The following is a 25,187-nucleotide window of genomic DNA, read 5'->3' as shown; positions in this document are numbered from 1 at the left end:
CCCCTGCTCAATGCAAGCCAGTGGCTTCCCATTACATCTCCTCTGTTTAGCATTTAAAGTCTTACACAACCTGACCTCAGATGACCTTTCCAATTTGACTGGACATTATTCCACCTTCCCACTTCATGATATGGCCAAACTGACCTTCTTTTTGTTCCTCACAAACAAAACTGCATCTCACTTTTGCACTGGTCATCCCTCAAGCCTGGAATGCACTTTCCCTCAGTGGATCCCTTTCTTCCTTGAAGATTCAGTTCAAGTACCACCATGTACATTAAGTCTTTCCTGATCCTTACTCCTCTCCAAATGCTAGGACTCAACCTCCCTATCTTGCTTATTTTATGTTTATTCTGTATACAATAATATATCATCACTTTGCCTCCCCTGATATAAGTTCATTCTTTCAATTTGGGTCCCCAGCACTTAGCTTTTAAATCCTTCACAAGCTATCTTTTCCATCACCTCTAACATGAAGATTTCCCTTACCCATCCGGCTATTAGTCCCTTCCCCCTAAAATTACCTTGTAATTAGCTACTTTGTATTCATTCTATTTATATTTATTCCACACAAATTCCTATAAGTTCTCTCCTCTGTTAGTAGAGATTATTTCATTCATTGTATTTATGTCCCCTGTGTGTACCATAGTGCCTGGCATGTAGTAATAAGTTAATAAATACTTGTTGACTAGCTGTCCCTTTGTTTCTATGATTACTTAGAATGACTGAATAAATGAATTTCACTCTCACCCATTGCAAATAAGTAGAAACAAATATGTGTGTATGTGCACGCACGCACGTATGATACAGAATTCTTATTTTTATATTATACATAAGCATGTGTGGATGCATGCATAGAATAAAAGATATGTAACAATCCTTCAAGGCCTACATTAAATGTTTCTTCCAGAAGACATTCTTTAATTCCTACAGGTAGAAGTACTACCTCTATTCTCTGAACACAGCACTCTATCTTTCTTTTATTGGACATTCACATTTCACCTTCTGTTGTAGCATTATCTCCCCCATCATACTGTAAGCCCTACAAGAGTAGGGTCATTCATTCTTTTTTGGTCCCTGCAGCACTTGGCATTGTCACTCAACAGGTAGTCAAAAATGTATAGCAGATCCCCAAATATTGGTAGAATGAATGAGGGAGGTGTATATATATGTACACACAGACACACACACAAATACTACATATAATGTAGCAAAGCTGTCCAAATAGGAAATGATATGGTAGATAAAGTGACTGTGTAACATATTAATTCTTCTATTTACTATCATAGAGTTCAATGACTAAATACACAATCCATTAGTATACTACAAAGCTATCAAACAACATAAATAGCATTATTAAAGAAGGAGCAAGAGACTAAGGAAAAAATATATTACTTGGTACAGGCCCTACAGTTTTTCATTACTACCAAAATAAAGCAAAATGGAAAGAAGCCAATTGAAAATGACTCACAGGGAAATCATTCCAAAAAGGTATAAAAACTGTAAAGTAAATTATGATATACCAGGACATTTTTTTTTCTTAATTACAGGATCACAGATTCAGAACTAGAAGGGACTTCAAAGGTTATCCAGTTCAATTACCTCATTTGAAACATGATTAAACTTATGCCAAGAAGGGTTAAGTGATTTGCTTAAGGTCCAAGAATATGAATTACCTTGGAAAGTTACCTAATCTATCCCCCAAATACAAAAATTCAATAGTATAACAATGCCACAAGAACACTGAATGTTATGAAAATCGAACTTCTCATATTACTTAGGAAGAAGAAAGTAACATTTTTTTAAGAAGGCAAGAAACTTACTATTGTTGCAACTTCCATGTCTTCTTTATATAGAACAACAATTTCCCAGGTGACATTTGAGTGACGGGGCAAAACAGAGCCATTGTCATTCCACTTTAGGTGCAATGTAGAGGTTGAAAAATCAGCCGTCAAATTAAAAATCTGTAACATGGCTGGAACTAAGGCTTTTGAAAATAAAAACAATACATTACTAACTTGTTAAAATAATGAACTTCACAGTTAATACAGAAACTTACTCTTCATAAAAATTAAAAAAGGAAGACCTAATATTTAAATAGAAAATTCTCACCAAAATTATACATATACATACATACATGTGGCTATGCATATTAAAATATGTATATATATATACATCTAAATGTATGTATGTGTGTATATATATATTTTTTTAACTTTTACTTTTTTGGACTGGACCTATGATTTCGTTTGTGTAGAAGGCACTGAGAAGTTAATGATACATAAATGAAATTTGAACCCAGGTTTTCTTGACTCCAAGGCCTCCTCTTTATCATAATGCCAAGCCAACAGATACATATCCACACACATATCAATGAAACCACATGTTTATTAAAATAAATCCACATGAATATTATCAAAGCTGTTCCCCAACTATAAACTGGTTATATTTCAGAAGTTCATTGGTAAATTATCTGTGTGGAATTTGTGCATTTTCCACGAAAGTAATATCCTAATACTGGATAAGAAACCAGGTGAGCCTACAAGCACCTATATAAAATAAGTTTAATGTAGCTGAATTATGTTAAAAATATTGTTTTGGGTTTTGATTATTGGAAGTCATAGAGTCACATTGTTTCAGAAGAAGAAGTTTTTCTCCTTTTAGTGATAGACAAAATTTCAAAATGGACTGTTAGTCTCTGGCATTTTCCCATCTCATTGTCCATACCTTCTCTCAGGCCTTAGTACCATTATCTGACCTCATTCGTGACACTTTTATCTTCCCAGTGTGATATTCCTACCTTAGGGAGGATGTGTCTACCCTACTCTCCCAAATACTTTATGCTTTTTAAAAAAAAAGTATGCCTTTTCCCTATATAACCATATGAAATTCTCTGTTACCTTAAGAAACGAGTAATTTGTCTAAATTATTTCAAGTTAATATATGAATTACAGATAAGGTCTTAACCCTTATCTAGAAGCATATTTTAACTTCAACAGATTTCTAATTGGTAGAATTTATACAGTGATTTACATTTACAAGACACTTTGTTTTACATGTTATTTCATTTGGTCTAGTAATACGAGAGAATGTATTTTTGAGGAGGCAGGCCTACCTAAATGTGTATCTCTGGTATCAGCTTTTCAGAGTTTCTTCTCCTCCAATTTTTAATACAAAGATTCTATACAGATTTTGTGTTTTTCAAAACTACTTACATTGATAAATGGCACAATGGAGGAACAAAGACCAGTATTTTTAATTTACTGTATTCATGATTTTGTCACTGGTCTATATTAAAACCAATAACAAAATCAATTACATTATCATGAATATTACTAGAGCTTAAAATATCATTTTAGGTATTAAAGCCAAAAGGTTTATGTCTCAAATATTTAAATTTTCGAGTTGTTTATCTAATTTCTAAATATATTAAATTGCATTTCTATTTCATTTTAAGTCATAATGGTAACCGGCCAATTAAAGTATTCTGAAGATGGCACTTTATGTTAGTTAAAATAACAGAGTCAAGTCGAGTGAAGTCAAAGAACCACCACAAAAGTATCCGGCAGACTTTGGAAGATCATTTTTATTCTGGTTTCAAGCCAACGAATTTCCTGTTAGCTATTCCTGAAAAAGGTATCAAATATACTCCTCATTTGCAAGTGATTAAGTCCGCAAATCCTCTTTTAGCTCAGATATAAAATTCCTATAACTATCTACCACTTTCTAAAGAGATCCAATAATGTAGTGGAAAGAAGACTGGTTTAGCTCACAAGACTTGAGTTCTGAGTCCTTGGCTCTGACAACTAGATATGACTTGGGCAAATTATATTAATTCTCTTTTGACTGACTTTGAGCGCTCAGCTTGTAAAAGGAGAGAATGAGGGAGATCTTAGATAACATCTAAGGCCTTTTTTCAGTTCTAAAAATTCTATGATTCTATGTTTAAGCCTGCTGATTATCTTGGAGAAAAGACCCCAACAAGTCACAATTTCTATACTAAGGAAAATAAGAGATACTTAAAACTATGAAAACTCAACTGATTAGAAAGATTTCATGTATTGCAAGTAAATACAATAAAACATCACTAATTCAAACTAACTAGGGGGTAAAAGATGATGTCTTACTAGCACATTATTTGAAGAATATTTTAAAGAAAACTGGAATAGATTATCTATAACGTAATCTGCAACTCTAATTCCAGTGATCCCATGGATAGTTCTATTATTTTTCAGGACAGTAATGAAACTAGGTTCCATTACATTCCAACATAGGCCTTTTTAACAAATGGATGAGACTTATTTGTAAAAAACACTTTATGAAACGGAGGATGTTTAAAACACTTTGTTCAAATATTTTAAACATTTCCTTTACCATTCATATGATCTGCTAATTTTCATCATATATGAAGTATATCCTAAACACAGGAAAACTTCAGCCAAACTCTATTCAAATCAATCACTTAATCAAGTATTAATTGAATGTCTACTATGTTCCTAGTACTGAGCTATTTCAGTTCCTGAAATGCAAGACTAGATTTATGAACACAAGAAATTTATAATCTAATTAAGATTATGAAGCACACACAATGCAATGAGAAAAATTAAATACGAAACTGATTTTGACTAACTCAATTCAATAGGAGTTTAGAAAAGAGATAAATCAGTAAAGAGTAAAAAGGTTCACAGAAGAAATTAAACTTCAAAACATATAGATATTAGATTTTTAAAAAACCAATTCTTTTTAGCTATAATGACGGAAGGAGGAGATTGAAAGGACTAGGACCATCATGGAGAGTGAGAAGAGGATACTAAAAAAGGAAGAGACGGTAGAGCTGCCTAGCTCTTGTCTTGTTTTTATTCTCTCCACCAAGGAGAATGGCATGTTAACTTGAAATGACAGGAAAAAATGTCTGATCAGGGAGCTGATACCCAAGACAAATAGGGAGACTGAAAAGAATCTTTTGATGTACTCAACTCACTACTAAACTACATCCTAGTTTACTTTAAAACTGGTAGGTATGACTGCTGGGCCAATTATGACAGGTCTTCGAAAGATCATGGAGAAAGGGGCAGTTCCACAGGATTAGAGAAGAAGAACTGATACTGCAAACAACAGTTCGATGAAATCTGACTGGGTGGCAGGACTACATGGTCTCTGGAGTCCTTTCCAACTCGGAGGTTCTATGATAAGTTGGAAAATCAGGAGGGATGTCACTCCAAGAGGGATAAATAGTTTAGACTTTTGTCGGAGAGCGAGAGAGTAAGTTCGACAAATATGGGGGTAGTTGTAAAGCCACTCTGACTTGTGAAGAGTTAATACTAAGAAGCATTCTAAAAGTTGTATAAGTAGCATACAACAAGATCAGAAAAAAATGAAAGCTAGATGGAAATTTTATAGCTTACTCCCTCATTGTACAGAAGAAATTCGTATCCAAGTTAAATGAGTTGTCCTGAGTCACAGTTAGTTAGCGGCAAGGCCAGGACTAGAATGCTCATCATTAACTCCCAAAGCAGTACTCTTTTCGCTATATCACTACAGGAGTTTGAATTTAATGTTACTCAATAGTGAGTCAAAATATAGTCATAAGCAGGGAATGGTGTGATAAGATTGCTTCAGAAAAGTTAGTTTGGCAGTACAAAGAAAGAGAATTTGGAGGGAAAAGAATGATGAGAGGGAGATCGGGTAGGAAGGCATTTCAATAATTCTGACTATCTGTTCCCCAATATTTTTCAAAGGATATGTCAGTTTTTAGAAGAAATGAAAGTTCTCGATACCCTACGCTTTACACGTTAAAGTGGGCTTTTAAAAAAAATTGTAACATTGGTCGACTCATTATTTATTGGGTCATCTAGCCTCTTATAAAATAAGCTTAGGTTTTCTACCTCCTGCAAATTCTGCAGCTTTATGTTTGGCCACAGGCAAAATTTCAATGAAGAATGTATGAAAGGACTTGTAAGATGTTCAACCTAATTGAAACTGGGAAGGAAGACTTCTATGAATTTGACTTTGCTTTCAATATGCTTAAGACATATGCATAAGACAATGAAATGTGAAATTACCAAGGCCATATATATCTATTAAAATAGATATATATTTATAAAAATCTATTAAAATAACTTTTTCCGCCAAAAATGTCTTCACTATTTGAAAAGATATAAAAGGAGTGATGTGTACTCAAGTTAAGTATAAGAACAAGCAAAATGTGAGAAGTCAAAAGGGAGGCCTGTACAAAATATTAAAAGAAATCTGAGAATAAGAGGAGGAATCACTTTAAGCTTTGAGGCAGGGGAGGAGGGAGGAACAATCAAGGGAAGTAGAAGGTGGTAGCAGGGTTTGGCCTTGAAAGACGAGAAGGATTTCAATAGATCAAAGATACCACAGACACTACGGACTGCCCTGTACAAATGCATAGATATTTTACCACAAAAATGAAATGCATTGGGAGCTCCTTCAGTACCAATTTTCAAAATGTCAACAGTTTTTGCAATTGCATGTTATCTTTGCACTTCTCTACATCTGGAACAAGAACTTAAGATCTTAGGTTTAGATCTTTGTGGCAATAAAAATTATCCAACATACAATAAGAGAGACTGAGGCAGGACTCTGAGCCAATGATATTTTATTAAAAGGACATGGTCCCCTCTAATGAAGTGGACTTCAGATCTTCCTCATGATCTGAGATGCCCCCTTCTTCCAGGGCCCTAATTTTATAGGGTTAGATATCTAAACATTCAAGAATGGGCATATCAAATACAGAATAATTCCATTGGTTGACATATGATGCATAGACTAAAATAAGCAAAAATGATCTATCAGCAGGGTCAAAAATCGGGTGAAGAAGAGAATATCTCCACTGACTAGGTGGTCATAAGATGGTTGCCTACTCATGCTGGACAAGAGAGAATGGTTCGGAGGTACAAAAATAATTGGGAGACTTTCCATGTAGTTGAGTCACCTCTGTCACACTGGGCTTGGTCACTGTGACGAGGAAAAACAAGGGTGAAGGGCCTCCAGCTGGCTTGCTATGATTATGCAAGTGATCTTACCATCTGCAGCTCACAGCTCTGGGGCCAAATATACACAACTTATAATCACTATCCCTAGCACATCACATTGATTAATACTGATTGGAATACAGTAGGGGTCCTCAATGGATAAACTTTCTCAGCCAGAAAGGACCTGAGGGGCCATCAGGTCCAAGCCCTTCATTTCATAGATGAGGAAACTGAGGCCCAGAGCAGGAACATAACTTGTCCAAGGTCACAGAGGTCACAAGACATAGAACTGGGAGGTGAACCTAGGTGCTCTGACTGTAAACTTCGGGGTCATTATGTTGTACCATGCTGCTGATGTTGCAGCTTTCTAAAAAGTAAAATTTTCAGCTGAAGTAGCAATCTGATCAAAACTCTGCTCGAGTGTTAAAACAAAACCAGTTTAAACCAGGTGTTCATTTATCTACATCAAAGGTTCTTCACTTTTCTTACGTCACATACACAGGGGTCAGGTTGGTGGTACAACGGATAGAGGTCCAGGCCTAGAGTCTGAAAGACCTGAGTTCAAATGTCACCTCAGACACACACTAGCTTTGAAATCAAATGACAGTTACTAGGCATTATTCCATAAAAAGGTAAAGCAATCAAGGGCAGGTAGGTGGTGCAGTAGATAGAGCACCAGCCCTGGAGTCAGGAGAACCTGAGTTCAAATCCAGCCATAAACACTTGACACTTACTAGCTGTGTGACTCTGGGCAAGTCAATTAACTCCGACCGCCTCATCAAAAAAAAAAAAAAAAAAAAGGAAAGCAATCATATGTTGCTCATCAAATCATATTTAATGATTGCATTAATAAATCAAGGGAATTCACAGGATCATAGATCTGGAGCTAGTAGATCTTGAAAGGCCATCTAGTTCCCTTATTTTACAGATGAGAATACTGACTCCAAAGCAATAAAGGTGGGATTTGAACAAAGGTCCTCTGAATCCCATTCATTGCTCATTCCACTATATGATTCATTTGAAGTATTACGTAAGCTCAGAATTTAAGAGGACATTGATAAATTAGAGGAGGGTAACAAGATCAGTGGCAGGGGACCTCTGCAAATAATTCCACATGAAAAACAAATTTTAAAAACTGAGGATATTTAGTATGGAGCAAAGAAGATTTAGGGAAAACAATACCTATCAAAGAATACTTTAACTATTGTCACAAAAAAGTAAACTTATTCCTTGCTGTTGTAATACATAAAAAATGTAATATTAAACAAACAAGTGGAAGTTTTTAAAATGCATAGAAGAGAAGGAAGTTTAGAGGCAAACACAGACAAGTGGGACAGCTTTGGAACTAATGTGCCAAATTTAGAATATACTTTTTTTTAAAAAGCTATAAAGAGATTCATAGTTTCATATTTGTATATGAATGTATATACACTCTTTTTCTTTGATTTTTTGCACATGGAAATGTCCAAGTTTGTTGATGTTTATCACGTTTGGAATAACAAAACCAAACCAAAAAAACCCTAGAACTTTCTTGAAAGAAGCAGTTAATATTAAGAATTCAGAGAAACATGAACTGAATCAAACAGAACAGCACAAAGCAGAATCAAGAGAACATGCACAAGAAACAGTACTATAAAGACATCAAAACAAAGCAATGAAATGACCAAACTGTCTCTAGAGGCATGATAATGAAACAAAATTGATGATGACTTGTTACCTCAAACTGCTATAGTGTGCCTGCCTCTACCACCATACCATCCTATCCCCCTGGCTAAATTTTGTTTCAACTTGCTGTTGGACATAACACCAAATGAGACAACTTTGTTAGAATTGTGTCCAAAATAAAAGTAAATTACCTCTAAGCTCTACTAGAAACAAAGTACATGAACTTCTGAGCTTAGATTTTTTTACGTCTATTTGAACCAGTACATATATGCCCAGTTTGATTTCTTAATGATTCTAAGGTATTTGAAGGATAGTTTAGATTGTGAGAATGAACCTTTTGATAAATTAAACATTACTACAGTACCGTAATGACCTTTTCCTACCAGCTAGAAAAGCAAAAGATAGCAATATCCCACTAAAAACATTATCTTTATTTAAAATGAATTTTTCTTTAAAAGGGATACTTACAAACACTTCTTTCATTTAGGATAAATTTAGTAACAGAATTCCCAGAAGCATGCATGGAACTTATTTTTATTTCGTGATCAGCAAGTGAAAGAGCTGGAATCTCAAAACGTGTTTTCTCTGTCTGAATACATGGATAAGAACTGCAATATAAGAAAGATCAGTTGAATTAAATAAAGAAAGTTGGCAACAAAATCTTCGGAGAGAATGAATAACACTGGAAATATTTTTAGGAACTTTCTGTATACTAAGGAAACCAAGAACTTGAGTAATTTTAGTTCTAGGCCTAGTATTTCTAGTATTATTTTTTTTTAAATCCCTTGGTTAGGGGACTTATTAGTCATAATGCCTACTCTTCAACAAAAGAAAAAAAAATAACAGAGCCAAGTTTTTGACAGCAAGGAAGAACTTACATCAGAGAGGTATATAGTAGGTTTTATGCAGGGTCTCCTGCAGTTATTTAATGAACATTAAATTCACAATAACAAAAACCCTCATCACATCAATCCAATTCAACATTAAAAAACCTTGTGATCACAATAATAGGAAGTTAGCAAGTATATCAAATCAAATACTCAATAATAAATGCCTACCATAAACACAGAACTATATGGTACATTTTGGAATATACAGAAGAACTGAAAGGAAGATGTTTTGAGGATGGTTTAAATACCAAATTAACAGTATTTACTCGTCATATTTTTCTGTGATTTCTCACAATAAAAGATGTTATTTTAGAACTATTTTAACTTTTTAATATATAAATGTATGCATTCACATTAATTTTATTTGTATAATCGCGATAATTAGCATTCAATTACAAGTCTGGACCCCCAAAACATTATCCGGCAGATTGTGAACACAGATGCCCCAGGAGTCCACTGAGCTGCAATCCAGGATGACTATGGTAGTGTAGACATTAGAGTTGAGATTTATCGATTAAATAAGCTATCCTAGAATAAATAAACTCTTAATCTGTTCAACTCTGCAATTAAAGGGCCAGAACTCCATATGGTAGAAGCTCTAAGAATTCTAAGCTGCATATTATGCCAAGTAGAATAAGGCTGTTAAGCTACTGTGAAAGAAAAAAAAAACCCAATATTCAAACAGATCAACTCCATAAATCAATCAACAAATATCTATTAAGTGTCAACTACATGTCAGGCACTGTGCTAGGCTCTGGGAATTTAGAACGACAACAATGAAACATGCCCTGCGCTCATGGACCTTACGTGTTACTATGGAAGACAATATATACGTACCGAAGTACATACATACAAAATAAATACAGAGTAATTTGGGGGGAGAGATGGAAGGGAGAGGCATTAACAGTGGTGGAAACCAAAAAGGCATTATGTAAAAGGTAGCATTTGAGCAAGGCTCTGAGAGAAACTAAGGATTCTAAGATGTGGACGTGAGAAGGGAAAGCATTCTAGTTATGAGGAATAGCCAGTGTAAAAGTATAGAGAGAAGAGCTGGCATTTCAGAGTTGAAGAACAGCAAAACATCAAGTTTAGCTGAACCAAAGAATCCATGAGAGTGAATACTTATGTTAGGGGTAGAAATGTAGGCTGGAGCCTGGGGCCCCAACAGTCTTGAAAGATGACTGTATCACACTGCCCTAAAACCACGTTTAACATTCCACCCTGGTCATCTTGCCAGGGCAGATCCTTCCCCTGCCAACCTCCCCCCACCCCAAACGGGAAGCATAATCAAATAAATACTGACACTGCAAGTCCCCATTGACTCCACTCACCATCCTAATGGCTTCCTAAGCTAACGTATCCTTTTATACTTGGTAACACCATGAGAATATATACTTCTTGGGGACAGGGAAGCTAATTTTTGTATTCATAATCTCAGGGCTTAGCACACAACTTGGCAAACAATAAATGCTTTTTAATTCATTCATTTATTATTAGTTATATGGCCACTGTTAACATGTTACAACCCTTTTTAACTTTGGTTTTTCCTTCTGTAAATTGGGAGGCTTTATACTTAAACCTACCTTACAATTATTCTGAAAAACTATGCTCTTTATATGCCAAAAAGTGTTAAATAAATAAAAGCTATTATTATATCATCTTGAGGACAGAGACAGGACAAGATGCCTGTTTTCACAGCTTCCTTCCTCATAGGAGAAGTTGAAGTAGCTCTGAATCATGCTTCTACCAACTCCTGAACATTAACTACGATTTCCCTCCAATTTTCCTGGATTGGTGTCAGATTCCCAGATATAGGTTCACCTCTGTCATCTGCCATTTCTGAGAATGAAGTGTTCCATATAAATGAATTTTCCAGATTACTCAAACATACTCTTTTAAGGTACACCACATTTTTTTTAAAGTTTTGACAAATATTTCTAAATACATCCCGTAGTATACACTGAACACCGTTATTCTAGCACTGGACCTGGACCTGAAGGACTTCAATCTCACCTAAGCCCAGCTACTTATCACCTGTATAACATTGGCGAGTCACACTTTACTTCTCTGAGACCCAGTTTCCTATTTGTAAAATGGAGATAAACGACGGTACTGAGAAGGGTCATTACAACTCTCAATCCTATAGTTCAAGTTCAACTTTTTCTTAATAACTCAGGTTTAACATTTAGCACTGTACAGAAGTACAAAGGTAAATATCACTGCTTAATACCATATTAAATAATCCTGGACTGCTATCTTTTCAGAGTTTCTTTGTACCCACTAATATATCTTTACTTTTTCAAAAAGAACTTGAGACTCAAATTTCACATAAAATCATCAGTTGTAAATGGAAAGCTGAAAGAAAACATCTTCAGAGGGCAATCAGACCTTAGAAATAGCCTGACAATTTGATGAATCCTAGCTTGGGGATAGAAAATCAATATGGGCTTAAAAAGGAAAGTTTGTTCCTTTGTGTGGCTCTAGGGGGCACAATATTGCATACTTAAAACCAAAATAGGAGGATTTGGTTGAATTTAACATTTTTTGGTAGGCATACATGGGAAAAGTTTTAGAAAAGAATCTATCTAGTTAACAATTAAGCCCAGAGTCTAAAATTAACTTCTCTCAGTAAAAAGGAAAATACTAAAGCAAAAAAAAGAAAAGTATCTCCTTTCCAGAACAAAAAGGGTTTAACATCTAAAGAAGAGAAGAAGCATAATTCTAGGGGAGATATTTCCACCAAAGTTCACTGACAGAAATGATATTATCTTCTTTAGAAATGACTGAACAAGAAAAATCTCACCAAAATATATTTAAATGTCAGTGAGAAAGGTATTCATCCAGTTGTATTATACAGTAAAACAAGTGTACATTTTTCTACTTTTTTCACAAAATTAATAATTTTCAAGTTTTTTAAAATTTTCACTTGTTTTAAGAAAATTAAAAACATACCTGTTTATAATACAAATTTCATAAGTAGTACCATGGTTTATTCTAGAGGAGGCTTCCCAGGAACAGTCCCATTCCTTTAAGTTATGGGTTATACATTTTAAATCATGAGGAACCCCTGGTGAACAAAAGTAATAATATATAATTATTTACATAATTATTATTTCAATGTGCAGTAATAAAAGGGTAGCATATAAGAGTATTTCAGCTATGTGACTGGTATACACAGAATATGTGTCACACACACGCCTACAAAAGTATCATTTCCAGGTATACGAAGAAGAATGCCTTCTGTTTGTTTTGTTGTTCCATCTCTCTTACTTATTTCCTGGGCAAGGATTGGGAAGTAACTAGAAAGCTGAAAGTTTGCGAAAGGTCAAAAAAAAATGAGTTGGTGTATCTCAAGAAGAAGGACTTCTATCAACACCAACTATAATGGCAAAGAGCAAGGATAATGAGGGTTGGGCGGATTGAATGCCTAGATTTTTACACAATATGTTAAGTTAAAAAGGAGAGATGCATTTTGTTTAAGTTTACAAAATGTTTTGCCAGAGAAACAAACGGAAAATAACAAATGTGTTATAATTTTCCACAGGCAACTAAGTAACTGCTATCCATAGCAAAAATCATTTGAGGATTCAATGTGTAAGAATGGTAATAAAATAGTAAGTAGTCAGATACTATGCAATGAGAACATCAGTTACCCAAAGAAAATAGCAATAGTAGCATAAGTAAAACTCCCTTTTCCTATGCTCTAGGTAAAAATGTAGATACTCCTGTGACCAAATATTTGATTTCTTTCCTACATAAGGGTTGAATGGATTTTCATTTTGTAAGACCAAGTTACAGAGAGATCAGTGCAAAAAAGAGAACAAATTAACAAAAGGCTATTTAATCACTTTCCTTGAAGATGACACAGGACTTGATAAACTATCAAAATATTACAAAATCAAGACAGGGAGCTGTGTAATTAAAATGTTATTTATAAATCTAAGGCTCAAAATATCTATACTAGAGGTATTCAAATTAGATGGTCTTCACATTTCAATGAGCTGTGATTTTGCAGTGAGGGGTAACTTCCTTCATTGAGGAAGATGACAACTCCTTTGACTTAACAGTCTTTCAGAGTGGCTATGATTGAAAAATCCATCACCATGTGGCCAAATTGGTTATGTGTCACTGAAGAATTATTGATACATGTTCTTCGCCAGGACCATACTCAAAAGCCTTTCCAACTTAGCAAGACTTGCCAGAGCTTGTGCTCCCTTCCATTGGTAACAACCTTTGAGAATCCAGGGTCTTCTCCTTGACAGAATAAGGCACTAAAATATAACCTTAGTGAATGGTCTTAAATACATTATTTTTTTTTTAAATACAGGGCAGATGGGGACAAGGGAGAGCTGAAGAGACAGATGGAGAAAATTAACAAAATAGTTTTAAAAACTTTTGCTTAGTTGAAACATTAAATAACTTGATAGCTAAAATGCTCAATAAATAGTCCAGGTTATTTCTGAGTAATAGCATTAGATTTTAATCAATTTCCTAATTCACACTTACCTCTTTTCTGGCCATGTGCTTGGTTCACTAAATATAAAAAAATAACAGATGACAGCCATTGAAACTTTGAACTATTCTTCATCCTTTTATTTTCCCCCATTTTTGATAATAATCTCAAATAAAAATAAACTTCCATTTTTGACACACATCAGTCAAACCTAAAATTCAAAAGAAAACATTTATTTTAAAACAGCATGCACTGTAACAGAATCATTTTTAGGCAGATCTACAAAAGAATTGTTATTAAATATATAAACACTAAGATCCACCTACAATGTATTGTTAAGAAATCAGAAGCTATCAAGGTAATTCCCTAATTCAATATATTAATCATTCTGTATGAAAACAATCTGTGACTCTAGTTTGACTTTGGTACAATCCATTCTCAAAATATTATGAAACTGGAAGAATTAAATGCAATTCAACAAACATCTGCTGAGCACTTACCATACCAAAAGTGTTGTATTTTGTTGTTGAGTATTGGATAGAAAGATAAACAAAATATAATTCTTACCCCCTCAGGAATTTTACGGTGTAGTAGGTAAGCTAAAAATGTTATAATATAATGCAAAATAGTAACTTAAGAGCAAAGGAGAAGGTGTAAAGTACTCCAGAGAAACCATGAAATAATCTAAAAGCAGGGATAACAAACAGAATAAAATCATTAAAGCTTGGGGAGCATCAGAAACGACTCCAGTCTCTAGAAGAAACTATAGTGTGGCAACTGATTTTATATAAATAAGAATATAATAATTTATATAAAGAAGAAAAATAATAAAATTTTATATAAATAAGTATTTCCAAGCGTAGTCAGGCATAGGGGATAAAGGGTCAAGAAGATCTGAGCTAAAGTCTTGAACCCAACACATATTAGATGTATGACCAAGGGCACATTTAGTCATCCAATGCCCCTAGACAACCTTCTGAGATTATTACATGGGGAATTTCTTACACCAATGAAATCACAATTTTGGATGATGGGGTGGGGGGGAAAGCATCCAAAATATTTCACAAAGCATTTTTTTCCTCTCAAAGAATAAACACAACTTATACATAAAAGTTACCTTTTATGTGCTACTCACATATCTTCTCTATTACTATTGTAGTTTATTGATTATCTATACCAAGGTTAATCTCTTCTTTGTATCTCTTAAACGAATGTTATAGTTTGCTGTTTTTTTCTTAACTTGTGCTGCCTAATTTCAGGAGTTCTACTTAAAACAAATGAAAAGCCCAAAGCAAGCTGGATGTGGTGGCATATCCTTTCTCCTTGGTGGCAAAGATGGGGGATGGGGGTGTTTGAGGATGGTGAATTTCTTGTGTTCAGGAGTTCTTGGCTAGAGTAGGACTAAACCTAATCAGGTGTCTGCATTATGTCCAGTACCACATGTGATAATGGGGGTTGAAGTGGGATTAGAAAGGGAGCAGTGCTGGACTGTTTGTAGCAAAACAACAACAACAACCAACCACCACCACAAACACACAGCAAACCTATTTACTCTGGTATCTGGATTGTTTCAACACAGTGTACACATCCTAGACATTGTGAAAAGCCATTGTAGACAAGTCAAAATCAGTCATATGATAAAAAATTTGGCCTAATAATGTATACCAAAACCAATAATCACTTGACTGTTAATCTGACTCAGTGGTAATACAAAAACAGTGCCCATTTAGATTTCATGTTTTCAATACAAATATTTTCTTCTACTATTGCCCATTAGAGATAAATGGAAAAATTTTGTAAGTTTAAAATGAAATAAATGCAAAATGTATACCAATGTAAACCAATAAATAAAATAAACACCCATAAATCTAATTTGAGTACCAAAGCCCAAATGTAGATGAAATGCAAATGAAGTGCTTATCAATAACTTGAGCTTATTTTTAGAAATACTGTTGTGCAGGGGATACTATTAAATTTTTAATAGTTTCTATGATACTAGCAAAGAATTTAAAGACAATACTCAAATTTTAACTTGAGTAATGAAATAATTCCAAAATAGTTATTTATGCAAGTGAACCAGTAAAGAAAAAAGTTGAGTTACTTTAGTAATCTATTATATCCAATATTGTTCCTAGTTATAGACAGAAAACAATACCATCATCACTAAATAAACTGCTCATTATATTGTTAAATTCAAATAAAATCAAGCTGAAAATAAGACTGTTTTTAGTCCGACCTGTCATTTGATAACATTAGGTGTAGGCATAAACTTTTAATTTAAAATTTTAAAATATTTTCCTTTAAAAAATAAGTATTACTTGAAGTGAAAGATTATAACGTAAAATGACAATTTTCCCACATTAGTTTAACTCCTACAGACAAAGACAATGAGGGCCTTATAAACTGGGATTGGAAGCAAGGCCTGCTGACCTCTAGTGTAACACTCTTCAAAGGAAGTTAGTAGTAGACTAATACATTCTGCAGGATGTCCCAAGTCTCTTGCTCATCATTCTGAATAACAAAGGTCTGGCTACTGAACTTCTACTGGGAGGGGAGGAAAAAGCTTCCCCTAAATAAGCAAAAGCTAAATATTATAATTCTTCACATAGGAAAAATCAAGTAGATGTGACATTCAGTTGGATGGGCAGCCCATTGAACTGGTCCATTAATATGTACACTAGGAGAGTTATTTCATATGAAAATGATCTATGCCCAGAACTAAACAGAAGAGAGAAGACTCCACTTTATTTGGTAAACGACATGGTACTTATGTTGACTCCAACAATTTCCCTGAAACAAACCTTCACTTTTAAACACCAGTACTGTTCTGATTAGGGACACTAGGTGGTGCCATAGTGCACAGAGTACTGGGCCAGAAGTCAAAAGACTGCTCTTTTTGAGTTCAAATCTGATCTCAGACACTACTAGTTGTGTGACCCTGGCTGGGCAAGTTACTTAACCCTGTCTGTCTCAGTTTCCTCATCTGTAAAATGAACTAGAGAAGGAAATGGCAAACCACTCCAGTAACTCTGCCCCTTCCCCCCCCCAAAAAAACAAAACAAAACCAAATGGGGTCACAAAGTGTCAGACATGATTGAAACAACTGAACAACAACGACAACAACGTTGTTTTGGTCATGATACACGGCTGTGAATCACAGACTATCACAGTCTCTGAGGACTCAAAACCATGGGCTGCCCAAAGAGTGACAGAGATATCCATGGTGGTCACAAAAGGGTTGCAGCAATCCATCTCCCATTCCATACCGTTGCACAGACTGTCTTGTACCTGGAATGTACTCCCTCATCTCCTGCTCCTAAAAACCTTAGGGCATCTTTCAAAGCTCAACCCAAGTGCCACTTCTTACAGGCTACCCCTTTAAGATCCTCTTAGCTGTTAGTATTATTTCTCTCTTCAAATTATCTTGTACTCATCTTCATCTGTGTTGTATCCCTCCAGTTGAATGTTATCTCCCTGAAAACAAGGAGTTTTAATTTCTGTTTTTGTATGCCCAGAGCCTAGCTGAGTGCCATGCACATAGAAAAGTGATTAAAATAAAGATTTGAATGAAGAATAAAAGCAGACACATACAGCACCAAGTTCAAATGGGTAAGATTTTATCTTCTAGGATTTCATGCTACTATTCTCTAAATTATGGATATCCAAATTAAAGAGCTGTTTGGATCTCATTAAAAAAGAATTCAGTTGTATTAGTTTCAAGTAAATACAAGATTTTAAAACTAACAGATATTTTACTAGTAAATTTCTTCTCAATGATAACTACAATATCCTCTTGTAATGACTATAAATAAGAATGGGAATTAACATGCCAACTGATTTTACAGAAATGCACGCCATAAAAATATTTCAGGGTGAGAGAAAGTAATTCTATGTCTTTAACAATAAACATAATTTACTTACAAAAGGTCTTCTACTTTTTGTGTGACCAGCAGTTTTCAATTCCTGCTGTTAGGGAATACGTATGGGTAGCATCAGTTAACCAGTACCAAAAGGATCACAGGATGACAGATCTAGAACTATAAGGGACCTCAGGAATCTCCTCCCACATCCCTTTCATTTTACATATAAGAAAACTGAAGGTCAAGGAGGTTGATGGACTTTTCTAAGGCCACAGAAGCAATAAGCGTTAGAGGAACCCAGGTTCTTTAATGGGAGTACTAGTGTTCTTTCCTTGGACTTGGGGAAAGACAAGCAAAAGACTCAGGAATCACACTGGAGGAGGTAGTAAGGATCAAGGGTGCACCATAAAACCATAGATTTAAATCTGGAAGGCCTACACAAAGATTATCTAATCCAACCCCATAATTTTACAAATGAGAAAACTGAGGTCCTACAAGGTTAAATGGTTTGTCCAAATTCATACAGGTAGAATGGTAGAGCTGGGATAGAAACCCAGGTCCTATGACTCTAAATCCAGCAATCCTGCCCCACAATGCCCTCACACATGTGGCACCAGATGTGAAAAAAACCAGAGTAACCAAGACCCACTGTAGAGTACTAGATATTCTAGTTAGTAGGCCTATAGCACTGAAAATAAGTGAAGAAACCCCAGACTACAGTCAAGTAGCAGGATTCAAAATAAATGACCCCAAATTATCAGCATTCCTATTATCATTCCTACTAACAAAAATGAGGAAGAAAAAAGGAAATTACTTTCAACATATCTATAAATTTATATAGTATCTAAGAATTAACCTATCAAGTGCTTAGCACAGTACCTGGCACATGGTAGGTGCTTAATAAATGTTTACTGATTGAAGACACATGCAAAATTTGTTTAAACAAAATTACAAAATGTTCTTTACAGAAATAAAAAGAAACAAATAATTGGAGAGCTATATAAGCCTAGTTCAAATGGCATCTGAGATGTCTTCCAATTCTGTGATTGTCATATACACAGTAAATTCTAGATAAATAATATGAATCAAATAAAATAATACAAATATTTTGTAAATTAAAAAAAAACTTTATTTATAAACATAAGGCATCACTATCATTAGATGCAATCCCATGTTTTTTATAGAGGTAACTTTTCTACTTTTCAAAACTTCAAAATGAATTTTTTTTAATAATATCTCTCATCAATGTATGTTTTAAAACAAAGTACTTTCACCAACTTTTTCATTCCTTCCTTTTTTGACAAAAATACTCTCACCAATTCTGGAGCAGCCTAAACAATTTTTTCCCCAAAATTTTGCTGCTGAGCAAAGTACATAATTCTTTAAATGGGGATATCAATAACTTTCAGATACACTTTATAGGTTTTTAAAAATTAATTATAAAATACCCTATAGTATAAATAAATCTTGCAGTTTACCCAAACTAAACATAAATAATATTTTATTTATAGAACTGGTACTTTGGGACTATGGTAACAGCCTTCTACTTGGCTTCCCTGCCTCCAGCCTTTCTCTCCCTCTTCCATACTGCTGCCAAAGTTAATTTCCTAAAGGTTAGGTCTGACCATGTAACCTCCCCTGCTCAATAAATTCCAGGGGATTTCTATTACCTCTAGAAATGAATATAAACTCCTCTGTTTGGCATTTAAAACCTTTCACAACCTGGCTTCAACTTACCTTCCCAGTCTTATTGTATATTACTTCACTTCACATACACTTAAATCAGTCAAACTGGCCTTCTTGCTGTTTCCTCATATGCAACATTCTGTCTCCTCTCCTCATGTGTGAACAGCATGAGCCGTCCCCCATGCCTAGATGCACTTCATCCTTTGCTCAAAACCCCTAATTTCCTTTAAAGCTTAGCTCCAGTGTTACCTCCTACCATGAGGCCTTTCCTAATCTTTCTTGTCTTTGTACTCCCAGCATTACCTGATACATAATATATGTTTAATAAATACTTGTTAATTGATTGATTAGTAAAAGATGGAACAGATTTAGGGAGAACAAGTACCTTTAGCTGGTTCTTGAGAAGTTAGCATGATTTAGACATAGCCAGGAAATGAGAATGGATATATGGCATTCCAGGTGAAAAGTACATCAGAACAAAGTATCACTGAGCACCATATCTTCAAAGGAAACTGAGAAGACTAAGCATGACTAGAGAAAAAAGTCCACGCTGGAAAATAGTAGAAAATAAGTTCAGAAAAGTAGTTTCTAGTCAGCTATCCTGAGTGGGTAGTATAAACTCATATAACCTAACACATCTTACCACCTTAAATGTGACTAGAGTCATGCTGGATATAGATTAGACTGACTTATCTGCACAGGGATGATTAAATCTCATAGGACCTTATGAGATCTCCAAGAGAGGAAGTGGAGAGAAGGAAGAGAAGAGGGACCAATACAGGGCTCTGCTTACTGAACTCATAGTTAGGAGGCAAGATATGATAATAATGTTTCAGCAAAGGATTCTGCACATACTCATTTGTATATATATTGCATCCTTCCAGTAAAATATAAGTTTCTTGAGGTCAGAAACTGTTTTGTTTTGGTCTTTATGCATCTAGCATGCACAACTCTGTCTTGCATATCAACAAGAGGACCATATTCAAGAGTCTCCTAGTTTCCAAACATAAACTGATGGCTTAAAATACTTAGCTGCTGCAGTTATATTTCTAAAAAGAATAAAGGTATGCATTTGGTTGCTATATATCAATTTTCAAGCAAAAGAAAGGCCTAAAAATTCAAACTTTTCAGGATAACTTCTTAAAGAAATAAGCCACTCAAATCATAATGGCAAAACTGTAAATTATAAGGAGATCAAAATAATTAACTTTTAAATTTCCTATCATTCACATTAGATAAAACTTATATGACTGTCATATGTTCATTTTGTATAATCAAGACGTACCCGTGGGACATTTCTACTTATTTTCTAGGACTTACTTTAAAAAAGTTAGTTGGACATAGTAGAAAAATGGTCTGGAAACCAAAAGATGCAGATTTTGGTCTCAGCCCTATCACAAAGCAGCACTAGATAAGGTATTAAAGTCTCTGGGCTTCATACTAAACTCAATTTGTTAATAAGTAGAGTCACTTGCAGGGATTTTTTAAACCAGTATGCATATTTGCAAGCAACTAACACACATAATTTTTGATGATGACAGGTCATATATAGGGTCAAGGCCAAAATAAGTGAGTTTAAAGATAAGGTGAAGCAGAACATATGTCTCGACAACTTCAGATATTCATTCTCCTTTCCTTACCCCTGTTACAAAATGTCTCATGGCCTCCACCACTACCCTCCAAGAGCTTTAAATGATCAGGTCTACATATCAGCAGGCAGCTGAGAATCTGTGCTGGAGAGACTTAAATAACATAGAATGACAAAACTGTGATAGTTGGAAGCAACCTCAGAAACCATCTGACTCAATCCATAAACCAAGAAAGAATCCATAATAATAATAATAATAATAATAATGTTAATAATGATGATGATGATGGCTTGCATTTGCATAGTGTTTTGAAGGTTTACAAAGCACTTGACAAATATAATTTTATTTGATCCTCACAGCCACCCTGGATGGTCTATGCTATTATTATCCCCATTTTACAGATGAGGAAACTGAGGAAAACAGAATCTAAGTTTCTTGCCCAGGGCCACACAGCTAATAAGTGTCAGACACAGGATCCAAACTCAAGTCTTCTTGATTCCAAGTCCAGGGACTCTCTACTACCTAGTTGTCTCATCCAACCTTTGCTCAGGCCTCCAACGAGGAAGAACCCCTTACTTCTCCTACCTTCTGAGGAAGTCTATCTACTTTAAAAGAGCTGTAATTGAAGAAGTTTTTCCTAACGTGAAGCCTAAATTTTCCTTTTCCACTTTCACTCCTTGCTCCTGGTTCTGCCCCATGAGGCCAAACAGAACAAGTCTAATCCACCTACCACAATACAGTCCTCCAAATCCTGCTAGGACATCCCCATCCAGAGATTCTGTGATTCAAGGACAAGACGTACTAAAGGGAGATTTGAGTGTTTATCCCTTGTCCTAAGGTGTCTTCTGGGTGAACCCACTTCTTCTCCTATATCTTGTAAGGAGGATTGAGAAGTCTGAGGTTAGCCAATCAGCAATTGTCATCTGCCTCTTGCAGGCTCAGAATATAAGAGATTTGGAGCCTCAAGAAGCCAGAGAGACTGCACTAAAGGAATCCAACATCCATTTAAGTCCCTGAGCACAGACATAAGAAATCCTGAGCTTCAGAGCACCAAAAATATTAGAAGAGCTCTGCTCCTACGGAATCAGGGACTGGGAGTTGAGGTGCTTATTCTACATGCTTTAAGATGTGCCCATCATCTATCATCTTGGGATGAGGCTTTGGGGATGATACAGAGCCCTAGTCCAGTATCTGAACACCAACTGCTTCATAGCACTCCCTGCTGCCTATTCTCAATTCTAGATGATGCCACAATTTCACCATTTGCCTGGAATCACAGATTCCTACAGGATCGGGGTCCTACACCGATCAACTATTTCCATCCTCATCGTATCAGAGAGACAAATTCAGTCTAGATTTCTTGTAGTCATTTATAAGCCACCAGACTTTTCTTCTTTACTCAGAATTCAGCACCTGGCTCATAGTTCTCATCTCAACCCACTAGAAATTTCAATATGCTGTATATGAACACTGTGGACTCACAAGTTATCAACTTCAATTCTCATAACTCTTTCACTGAAAATCTAGACAGTTAGATGATACAAAGTATAGAGCTCTGGATGTGGAGTCAGGAATATCTGAGTTCAAATCCCACTCAGATACTTATTTAAGCTGTGTGACTGAGCAAGCCACTTTAATCTCTTTCGGCCTCAATTTCCTAATAGGGAAAATGAGGATAATAATAGCTCCTACCTCACAGAGTGATTCTGAGGATCAAATAAGATAACAAACATAAAGCACTCTGCAAACCTTAAAGCATTATATAAATGCTAACTACTGTTATAATTTTCATTATTATGATTACTATTATTAAATCAGAATACTCAGAAAGATGGTCACCTCTAAAAATTCACCATTACTCATAACTGGGCTACCTCCACAATCTTAAACTCTAAAATTCTTCTCTTTGATCTTGTCCAACCTCCCATCCTTTCATCTCTCCCTATTCATAACTCCCTCTAAATCTATTTTGCACCCTCACCATGTCTTCAAGACTCCTTCAAGTCTTCCTATTTTACCAGTCTATTACTCCTGCTCTGGCCTCTCCTTTCACAGTCTTGACTTTATGGTTGACTAGCTAGTTCAGTTATATACTATCCTCTAACACTGAATCCATTGTCCCCTTACCTGACTATCATTCTTGCTTTGCTAAACCCCAACCCTGGGTTACCCCAACACATACATCCTCCACTTCTATTTCTGAATGCTTCTGAAGAAAAGTCATCCTACTGTGCCTACTGGGTCAACTATGAATTAATTTGATCTGACCTCAACTGTGCCCTATTACACAGTAATGCTTTTATTCTTCCCTGATAGACTATCAAACTCCTAGAGGGTATTCTCAACATCTTCAAGCTCCAATACCACCACCTCTTCTCTAACTCTCAGCAGAGGGATTCCCCTCATACTTTCCTGAGGAAATGGAAGCCATCCACCATGAGCTCCTTCTTCTCCTCTCTTATGCATCATAAAATCCCTTTATATCATCTCCCAGGGCAAATCTTTCTCTAAAATTTTTTGCCAGCAAACTCGGGAAATTTTAAAAAAAATACTATTTTTAGCCCCTTGGACTTAAAAGTACTTTACCAGCTTATATCAAGACAACATAATGTGAACTACCTTTATCAACCCTGCCTTACTTTCACCTCCCCCCCAGATCTGTACTGTTTATAACTTCCTCAAAGAATTATCTGAAGTTCAGAGAGTCCAAATGCCATGTCCATGGTCACAAAGCCAGTAAGTGTCAAAGGCAGGATTTGAACCCAGATTTTGCTGCTTCCACTACTTAACATTGCCTTTATTTTACTAGTTTAGAGACATGAAAACATATATATGAATTGTCTATCTGAATAAATCGGCTTGCTAAAAAAACCACACATAATACACAAAATTAAATATATAGCTAACTGGAACAATTACAAATTTACTTATTGAATTAGAATTAAAATGTTTAGAAATTTCACTACAAGTGGAGCTGTAAGCTGCTGCTTAACCTTAAGGACTCTACTGTTAATTTTTTGCCAAATCACAAGGAGCATATAGAAGTCTAACATAGTAAACTATCAACATTTTTGGTGCAGTAAAGAGAACAGGATTTGTAATTTTTTTAAAATGTCATTTGGAGTTTTAGTTCTGTAATTTTTCCACCACATGGCTTTGAGCAAATAACAATCTCTCTAAGCCTCAGTTTCTTCATTTATAAAAGAGATAATAGCACTTAACACTACTGGGGTTGTGAAAGTCACATGAAAAGATTTATTAAAAGTCTTCTGTCTGCATAAAATACTATGTAAACTATTATAATTATCATAAAACAAAGGACAGATCTACCACTTTCAGATCCAAAGTCACCAGAAAACACAGAGGGAAAGAAGGTCTCTCTAAAGGCAGAAATACATCATGCTCCTCTACTGCTTTTGGTCAAGGTATAAACAAACTGCAATGATTTGATACAGTTTGTTGTTTTAGAATGATTACAGAATTTTAGAGCTTTAGAAATCACCTAGTCCAAATGCCTAATCTTAAAGATAAGGAATTTGAGGCCCAAAGATACATAAAAATGTTTCAATTATATAATGTTTAGAAACCAAGGAACAGAAGCTTCATTGCAATACATAAATTTAAAAGAGATTAGTCAATATTAAAACAAACATAATTAAAATATTTTCAATTTTTCAAAAGTAATTCTTAAAAATTAAAAAAAAAATTCTTTTTACCAATAGGACCTTCATATTTCCAAGTTGAGGCTATAAATTTTTAAGGCTAAAAAGTGTTAGGAATTACACTGTTCATTGAAAATTAATCAGAAATCATGATAAAATACATTTGAAATGACTGTGTAAATCTTCACATTTAAGTGACATATCTGTCACTTAAAATTAGGAACTACGAAGGTAAAATATGACATTAAATTATCCTCCAGGTCAGCACCAATATCTACTTACATAAAGTTCAGAACATTTTTGGTCTAATTCTCATTGTAAATAAATGAAAAAGCATGATTAAGCGCTTTTTATGTGCCAGGCACTGTATTTTATATTACTCTCTGG

General features: G+C 35.0%; 1 protein-coding gene across 1 annotated transcript in view; it reads right to left on the bottom strand.

Annotated features, from left to right (window-relative positions):
- The window catches only part of LIFR (LIF receptor alpha), an 80,619-nt gene that overhangs the window by 38,949 nt on the left and 16,483 nt on the right, over positions 1–25,187 (bottom strand). The window contains exons 2-5 of the mRNA XM_027863558.1: positions 14,057–14,214; positions 12,503–12,617; positions 9,129–9,268; positions 1,821–1,984 (exon numbers count right to left, since the gene is read on the bottom strand). Coding sequence (XP_027719359.1) covers positions 1,821–1,984; positions 9,129–9,268; positions 12,503–12,617; positions 14,057–14,192 — 555 coding nt within the window. The 5' untranslated portion in view covers positions 14,193–14,214. The remainder of the gene's footprint in view (positions 1–1,820; positions 1,985–9,128; positions 9,269–12,502; positions 12,618–14,056; positions 14,215–25,187) is intronic.

This window comes from Vombatus ursinus, unplaced genomic scaffold (assembly GCF_900497805.2).
Source record: "Vombatus ursinus unplaced genomic scaffold, bare-nosed wombat genome assembly UNPS02014772.1, whole genome shotgun sequence".
Classification (NCBI taxonomy): Eukaryota; Metazoa; Chordata; class Mammalia; order Diprotodontia; family Vombatidae; genus Vombatus; species Vombatus ursinus.
The sequence above is the reverse complement of the archived record's forward strand: the minus strand, read 5'-3'. Positions and strand labels throughout refer to the sequence as shown.